Consider the following 9459-nt stretch of genomic DNA (forward strand, 5'->3'; position numbering starts at 1 on the left):
CAACACTCCATAAGCACCAGATTTAGTTTGTGTGCCATGCAGTGCACGTACACTGCGTATGGGTGGGTCTCTTTGATGCGCTGCTGCACACCAGAAACGTGACCAGACATGACGGAGGCACCATCGTAACTCTGGGCAACAACTGGGATATGTTTCAGTCCACACATCTCAAGTCCTTTGTTTATTGCTTCCACAATCCCAGCCGCGTTGCGAGATGCTGAGCAATCAATAAAACACAAAAAACGCTCCTTGATTTCAAGCTGCTCTGCATATCTGATACATACTGATAATTGTTCCGTTTTGCAAGACCTGGCCTCATCTGCAATTATAGAAAAAAATCCAGTATCCTGCACTTTCTCTTCAATTTCTGCACAAACTAAGTTAGCGCATATGTCAATGACTTCGTTCTGGAAATCCGGGCTAGTAGCATTGAAATAGTTGGACTGCATGTTTTTAAAAGCAGAATCATACTTGGAGAAAAATCCACAAACCTCAAGAAAATTTCCACGCGACTCTGACTCGCTTCCCTCCCGATGCCCACGAAAAGGCAATCCGAGTTTGGACAACAGCCTCACAATATCAACAATTTTGCACAAATAAGATCTGTTCTTCTCAACAGAATCTTTGTGGCTTCGGGAAAGTTTCGCTGCTATAGATCCAGAAGATGCAGTCACTTTATAGTTATCCCATTTAACCATGCAGTTCAGATGGGCCTGGGATTGTGCATGTTTCTCCAGTTTGCTGCTTAGTTTTTTCCAGTCACTCAGGCCCTTTCTAAAGGAATCCTCCAAACCGCTGTCAGTCTGGAAGTGGCGGCATGAAAAACAGAAGACGGCATCAATTCGTACTGAATATTCCAGCCAGGGATAGTTCTTGTAATAGTACGTGGAAAATGATCGTTTCGTTTTCCCAAACATTTTTGAGGGGAAATCGGATAAAGTAGGCTGCTTGGGACAGCTGTGCTTTTCCCCAAGATCATCATGACCCACTGACGGCCCCGGTGCCGGTGGTCTCCCTGCTGTGGGGTTAATGTTAGCTGGTCCTGCTAATCCAGAGCTCTCCGCTGTGGGGCTAACGTTAGCTAATCCAGAGCTGCTCGTTTGCGTGTCTGCCACTTGACATTGTGACGGCTGCTGGTTGGTAAAGTTAGGCTCAGTCGGTGGCTCTTCTGTTGTTGAAGCTGAAGACGAAATTGGACGTTTTAAAAATCGCCGAATATCCATTACTGCTAATTCAATAGCTGAATCACTTGGATACAAAAAAAAGTGAGGGAACTTGTGTCCTTAACTTCACACGTCACACACACACACGTCACAACCCTTTATATATACAGTCTATGGTCACAACATGCGACTGCTCAAAAATGAAATTATTTCAAACAAAACATGATATTATTCAGATTTGTATTGTAACAATCATTTTATTACATCTATTAAAATATTTATATATACAAAATATTTGTATTGGAACAGTTTTAGATTTAGTAATGATATAACATATTTCAGCCACCAGGGGGGGCAATGCCCCCCCTGCCCCCCCGCAAAATCCGCCTATGAAGTCAACGTTGTCGCAGTAAAAGTCCCAAGATAGCTCCTGGTGCAATAAAATGTTCCCTTTCAGTGTTTCACTATTATGTCTGATGTTTCTCTATTAATATTGCTGCTGCATTAATGTGTATGTTGCATCATGTTACTGCTGTAGATGTGTTTCCGAGCCGCTCCGATTAGAACGAGAGTTACAACGAGAACGTGACGTCATATTTACACTAGACGGATCCTTTCTAGCCATAACCCTTTTAAGGAGAGTCTCATCCAGTGCACACAGTGTTAATGCCAGCATGTGTGTTTCAGGTGCTGAACGAGGTGGTGGTGGACAGAGGTCCCTCCTCGTACCTTTCCAATGTGGACCTGTTCCTTGACGGACACCTCATCACCACAGTGCAGGGGGACGGTGAGTGGAAGACAAACGTGACTCTCACATGAAGTTTGCTCTGTTAGCGTTACGCCCTCTTTTACCAAGTCTACTGCCCACACTTAAATCACATCAGTACAGAGGCTGCCAAGCTCTCTCACCTGAGTGATATTTAAATGAAACCGGTCAGAACCAGATGATCAGGAGATAAGAACGAGAGTCTCTGGGTGTTTCTCAATGTCGAGGAGGCTTGCTTGGTAGCACATGTACCTCAGAATCAGTTGCTTCAGAAGCGAGGCAAGAATCCTTCCTAGCCTCGGAAAACGAAGAATGATGGAACAGGCTAGCAGGTGTGCATCATATGCGAGGCCCCGCCTTAAATGGAGCGCGATTTCCGCCAACGATTTGGAAATTGGTCCGTGCGCAAAGCATTGTGGGGATTTTAAGACCGCGGAGTCTACACATGTGCAGCCTCGAGATTTCCCACAACGAAGGACGCCGGCCTCGGTAGACTTCCAAGGATCCTGGTCATTGGAAAAGTCCTTCGGCGGGACTCGATGACGTAGCATCCTTGAAATAGTGGCTCTGGAGGAGCCTTCCTCGACATTGAGAAACACCCCCTGCCCCGCTGGCAGCTTCCTCCCTGCTGGCACTGCCTTTATGTGATTGTTCTGTTAGACTCTCCTTCAAAATATGTCTAGGAAGAATTGAGGCTTGGTGAAAATATTCAAAGAATATAAAAGATTACCATCTTGATAGCTTCTAAATATAAATTATACATTTGGTGTCAGGTCATTGAGTTTGTATAGGAATGTTCATGCAGCTTAATAGTTATTGTGAATGCTGTTTTCAGCATTCCACTATAGTTCTTCTTTTCTTTAATCATCTAAAATGTCATCTTCTTTTTCTTATTTCACCAAATAGTTTGGCTCTCAATAACTTCAGCCTACTTTCAGCTACAGAAACCATTAAAATGTCAAAAATATTCAGCCTTTTCAGCACATGATGGGAAACTTTCAACTTTTTCAAAATATGTTATACTTTTTGACTACACCGTGCGCCAAATGCTACTCCTTCCACATACTTTCAGCTAGAGACTTCATTCCAATTTTAAAATTATCACAAGACATTCAGCTATAACACTTTTTGAGATATTTAACTTAGTTGGAGCTTGGTAAAGGGGCCTTCTTCAGATTTTAACATTAGTGTGTATTGCGCAGCTCATTGAGGCTTAGAGTGCGTGATGTCACACCTAGGTAACGGTCGGATAATCCAAAAATCAGCTCCTAACCTCTAACCCTATCATCTATCCCTTGACCTCCAAGTGAAACGTCACGGGGTTAAGGGATAGTCGATAGGAGAATTCAAAAGGACTTAGGAGAAGAGACTGCGGTACTTTAGAGAATTCGACTGCACTTTCACTATCCGACGTGTTTATGATGCGCCAGCGGACGTCATGAATGTGCGTCTGCTGCTGTGGGGAAACTATGGAAACTACAGTTTTCTATAGCGGACTACAACATGGATGTATAATAACAACGACGGACTAATGTAAACTCATCTAGAGACTCTGCACCGTGCTCTGATGCTGTTGCTTTATGCTTTATGAACGTGGACAACAGAGAAACATATTCTTCATGACCAAAATTGGAATTGAAATAAAAAAGGAAAGTGAAACTTATGCTCGTCACCCTCTCCCTCCGGTCCACATTAATACAAATGATCCCAATACGTATTATTGTATGAACTATGAAAAGATCTTAAAATAAATACAAATGTATTTATTATAAACGTTAGTCCTTAACATCTATCACTGTGTATATCACCATTCAATCATCTTTTAAAAGTTGAACAAACCCCACACAGCTCAGTAAAGACTGTGAAATGTTGACTTTATTTGATCATTTCAGTAAAAACTAACGTTCACATTTCTCTTTTTGATTATAATACTGATGAACACTCAAAACAAAGCACTTTGGCAACTTACCACATACGTTTTAAAATGCTTAATAGGCACCGTAACTTTCATGATATCATTTCTCCGTCATAATCGGTTGTTTCCGTGAACGTCCGACTGTTGTGTGACGGCGAATGCTGCGGCTGCAAGGCATTGTGGGGCAGCATTTTCTCCTCTCCTTTCGGTTAGGGAGGTCCAGTGGTTCCTAAGCTAAAGGAGGTTATAAAGGAAGTTTGAAACCTCCTTTCCTATCATCTAGAGCAGTGGTTCCCAAACTTGTTTCAATAGTGTACCCCCTTTGAAAAAGAAATGCAGCCAAGTACCCCCTGGTCAGCGCAAAAACAATTTGTTAGGGAAAATATGCCTATACTGTATAAAGAGGTACAGTACTGCACCATCAGTGTCTGATTTATTAAAACAACAACATTGTAACTGAGAAACACTTGAATGCTACATTTCAAATGTTTACAATCCATCACTAAATTCATGGCAAACCAATTTTAACATCATGCAATAACGCTAAGACGACATTAGTTGCATTGAACTGATCTTTTTAACAAGTTGTACTTACAATATAGTGAGAAACATGGGCTTGTGCTTCACTGAGGACCTTTGTCATTCTGACAGGGAGGCAAACTGCAGCTATTACACTTCGCGTTTTGAAATATGTGTAACTCTGTTAATATAAAACCCACACTGCTCAAACTTCCTTACTTTTCCTAAAATTAGTATATTTATTTATTTATTTATTTAGGGACGTGGGGAATGAAGAAAAAAAAATATGAGCATTTTATGAGCATGGGATTTTGACCCCCCATATAAACATATGCATAACACTGCGCTATACTTTGCGGCCACACGCCGTTGCCAAGCAATGCTTATTGTTTAGGTCCTTTGATAAGCAGGCAGTCATATCATAAAGTAGAACTTGCTAGATCTGAATGGACTATTCGAGTGGAGGAGAGCTTGAAATGTGTTTTTAAACCTGCCATAATTCCCAAACCCTACACTCCTGGGACATCATTGTATGCTTGAATTGTAGGAAAACCTCTCTTAGGTTGAAAAACAGACTGTCTCAGCCTATTCTTTTCTGTCTGATGGAGACTTCATACTGACGTCAACATGTTCCACATATTTTATACATTATTGGTGACGTATGGTCTTAGTTCAAAAGTTTGCAGTTAAAATATTCTGCTGCTTTTCAAAGTGTTTTTACTTTCTTTTCTCTTCTTAATATACATTCATTCACTACTACTTACATTTAATATCTAACTCCTTCGGCCTACTTTCAGCTGCAGAAACCATTCAACTATTAACTTATTCAGCTATTTCAGGACATTGAGGCTATACATTTTGTTGTTTATACCTTTTTTAAAACCTTTTCTTTTAAATATTAAGCTTCTTCACTATTTTTCCTCCTCTTCCAGTTTAACATTTCACTTTCTAGTGTTCAACAAAGTCATTGCAATGCATTTGAGATGTAACAATTTGATTCAAATCGTTTAACTTTTCTTTATTTCTCCGCTAAGTTCAGCAACACACTTACTTGGTTTTTGTAGCTAAAAGCAGTTACAGAGACCATTCAACTAATAAAATATTCTTATTTTTCTGCATTTTCAGCTAAATTCAGCAACAAATGTTCACAGTTTACAGCATTCGCACGCATTTTCTAGTTACTCAGAACATTTCCTATGCAATCAATACTGCGTGTAATATATTAACTCGCGTCGTGTGTTCTTGACCATAACTACAATTATATATTTCATTTGAAGGTACGTAATTATAACTGAATATATAAATGAACCTACCATTATATAAAAATGAATCCCAAGCTGTGATTGGAACAGTAAAGATGTGAGCTCTACAGAGGGGAAGCTACTTTTATTTTATGAAAATGTTTTTACATTATCAGTTGACAAAAAACACAAATAAAATCTTGCAATGAAAAGTTGAATTAAGGCAAATCGATAGTTTTCCAATTCCTTTGAAGTTATGTGATTTATCTTTTGATCCTCTGTTCCAGCAGATTTAGGATTTTCTGTTGTTGTTAAAAACATGTTGGTTATATCATTTAAATCTGTTGCAGTATTGTTATTGTAAGGAAAACCTATTCACCCGCCTTTTTTAATTAGTCACACTGTTAATATGTTTGCAACTCAAGTGTCCAATGTTCACTTCCTTGTCTAAATGAGTCATGAAACAATTGATGATTTTAATGAAAATGATAATCAAAATTATATCTACTCAATTTAGCTTTCATTAGGATGTATTTACATAAAATGTGTTTTTGTGCCATTTTAATTAATTAATTTAAACCTTTGTGGAGATGCTTTTATTGTGAACTCTACATCTTGCCTTAACTCGCCGTCTGTGTCCCCTCAGGAGTGATAGTGTCCACCCCCACAGGAAGTACAGCGTACGCCGTGGCAGCCGGAGCGTCCATGATCCATCCCAACGTCCCGGCCATCATGATCACCCCCATCTGCCCCCACTCCCTCTCCTTCAGACCCATCGTGGTGCCGGCCGGGGTGGAGCTCAAGGTACTGACGCTCACTCTGTTCAGGAAGTACAACTCGCATTTTAACTGAGGAATCAGTTTCGACTGCCAATAAACTAACATGTTTTTTTTAAGCAAATCTGAAGTTAATGCAGCAACACTTACAATAGTTTGGCTAATTCAAAGCATATATATCTGCATTTGTGTTTCTATTCTGAGTTTGTATCTTAATGGTTTATTGCACTTATTGTAAGTTGCTTGAAATAAATGTAATACCATAAAAAAATTGTCTGCATTCTTTTAAAGAAAATGTTGCTTTACTGGGTGAGATCATAAATGATTTATACAAAATAAATCATTAAAAGTTTTTGATTTAAGAAAGAATACGTAACAAGTCAAGTTTTTGGAGGATAGAAAACATAATCTTGTCTCTTTTGTAAATTAAAACCATAAAAATGTTTTCTTTCTTTGACTTTCTGCATTCTTCTGTCTGTTTGTAATAGATAATGCTGTCTCGTGATGCCAGAAACACAGCCTGGGTGTCATTTGATGGAAGGAAGAGACAGGAGATCTGTCACGGAGACAGGTTAGTCCACATACTGGTCATCACACACGCACGCACGCACACGCAGACACTGAGCTAATGAAGCAAAACAGAACCCAGAGATTGCGTAATGGATAATAAGTTTAGCTCAACACTGGCAGCTTTGTTGTGTAACCGTATCAAGGCCCGGAGAGTCCCTCTGCGTCAGGCCCAGCGTCTTCCTTTTTGTAACTTATCTGGAGGTAATCTCCTTCCTGCTTCGCCCAATGAGCTGCCAGTCAGTGGAGTCATTGCAGCGCACTGAAACAGGCCCATTGTTGCTTCCGAGGGAAGTTACTGATGTCCACACCTCCTCTTTCTATCAATCATTACAAGTACCTGGACTTTTCTTTCTTCATTGTGACACAAGACCTTTTCTCTGATTGTTCTTTTTTCTTTCTTCCCCGTTCCAGTATTACCATCACCACTTCCTGCTTCCCCGTTCCCTCCATCTGTTTCCGGGACCCGGTCAATGATTGGTTCGAGAGCCTGGCCCAGTGTTTGCACTGGAACGTGAGGAAGAAGCAGAACCAACTCAGCTCGGAGGATGAAGAGTTCTGAGGCACGAGGCGTCCTTGAGGAATCTTCCTCAGTGTCAAGAGGCCCGATCTGGCTCTGTGCCGTTTCCTTTTCTTTTTTTTATGGATTGAAGGTCTCGCCAAACTCCATTCAAGAAGTCTATCAAAATAATGTTGCTCTTAATAGAGTAGACGTTGCTCCATAGTAATATTCCAAGCATGGGGTCTTAGGGTATTTGTATGCAGGAATTGAGCAAGTCTTATGCTGAAGGAGCATTAGCTGAGGCGGAATCATGTTCAGTCTTTTTACTCTTAGCTATTCAATTCTCATTGCAGCATATTGACATTATCAAAGTTTCCATGTTCTCCGTCCATCCACGCCCACCCGTATTTGGAAAATGTAGGATGTGCATCGACAAAAAAATCCAGTCTATAGAGTACTTAACAATTATATATTAGGTCATTGTCTGATATGTAAGCATATTAAAATGATGGACTTTTGAATGGAGTTTGGCCCCCTGTCTGTCAAGAATTGTTCCAATGTGTTTCCATCTGTCTGCTGTGCAAACGAGCCTTTTCCAAATCAAAAAGCAGTTTGTATATCTTAGGTCATGTAGATTTTTAAATTATTATCAGATGTAAAAGCAACTTTGGGATGAACTTGGACTCAAAGTCTGAAGGTCAGTTGTTGAAGTTATTGTAATACCATTGTTGGTCTGTTTTAGCACTTTTCAGTCTTTAAGAAGGACGGCAGGGACTCCTATTACTTTATAAACAAAGAAGCTAATGCTTTCAGTAGAAAGATCAGTTACAACTCTCATGAAGAAAGAAATGTTGAATCAAACTTTCCCAGTATCTGTTTATCAAGTCAGGATGTGATGTCATGGATGAATGACAAACGTTGTCTTACACTATATTTGGTGCATCCTGGGAAACAGATTGACGTACATAGTGGGCAAAACTGGCCCGAGTGTACAGACTGTGCCTTAAACACTGGTATCATTAATGTGCAGATATAGTATCATTATTCAAGGTTCACATCAGGGTGGTGATGTAATCACACACATGCACAGATGTGTGATCTGTGCATTTCCATTTTAACTACAGGTTGTCTTTGCTCTCTGCAGCGCATTGACAGTTCTAAAATGTGTATCACAAAGTCCCACAGCCATGGAGTCAATGCGCTGACGTGGAGAAATGCGAGGGAAGAGACCACAACTCCCCTGTCTTCAGTGTCTTTCTAACGCCTGGTTTTTCAAATGACATTGAAGCCATAGCTGAACTCTGTAGGTTTTATAGACTGTGGGCTCTGGGGGGTTTTAATGGTCTGTGTGTGTTGAGGAACTAACATTCTCAGATTCTGCCGCTGTGCAGTCTTTAAGGTGGCTCACCTTACATATCTGATCCCATAAAATGTCTAAGTGTTAATATATACAGATATGAATTGGCTCAACAAACAGTGGTGTCATCTGTTGAATGAACTCAAGGGACCAACCAGCTCTAAAAGGCAATCATTCCTAACTGTGTAAATATGCGACGCTTGAATAAAATGTATTTTGTAAAGTCTATATGTTTATTAACCAGTTTACAATGTATCATTGCTGAAAATAAATGTATTTGGTACTTTTTTTTACATTAACACGTTCCTAAGTAGTTTTTTTATTGACAAATGTTTTAGCAGTTTTGATTTTCAAAATTTCCAAAACTCTTATTCAAACTTTCAGTCAAATTTTTTTTAGATAGAATTATAAATGTCAAAACAGATTATGATAACAGTTCATTTCCAATGTTGGGCTGTTAATTCCCACTTATCCCCAAGTTGTGCAAAAAGCCTGCGCTGTGACTTCGGTTTTTCTCAAAGTCCTTTCACTTTTGTAACTCAGACTTTTGTATTGTTAATTTTCTTAATGTTTGTAATATGCATCCTGCTATTTCTTTTTCCAGAGCACTTTAATAAACGGAGAGAAAGTTAAACAAGGAAATGTGTATCCTC

General features: G+C 39.7%; 1 protein-coding gene across 1 annotated transcript in view; it reads left to right on the plus strand.

Moving 5' to 3' along the window:
* The window catches only part of nadka (NAD kinase a), a 34100-nt gene extending 24652 nt beyond the window's left edge, over window positions 1–9448 (plus strand). The window contains 4 exon segments of the mRNA XM_079676387.1: window positions 1851–1950; window positions 6251–6408; window positions 6869–6951; window positions 7362–9448. Of these exon segments, the coding sequence (XP_079532513.1) occupies window positions 1851–1950; window positions 6251–6408; window positions 6869–6951; window positions 7362–7509 (489 nt within the window). The 3' untranslated portion in view covers window positions 7510–9448.
* Window positions 9449–9459: the final 11 nt, after the last annotated feature.

This window comes from Notothenia rossii (genome assembly GCF_949606895.1).
Source record: "Notothenia rossii genome assembly, chromosome: 4".
In the NCBI taxonomy this organism is placed as follows: Eukaryota; Metazoa; Chordata; class Actinopteri; order Perciformes; family Nototheniidae; genus Notothenia; species Notothenia rossii.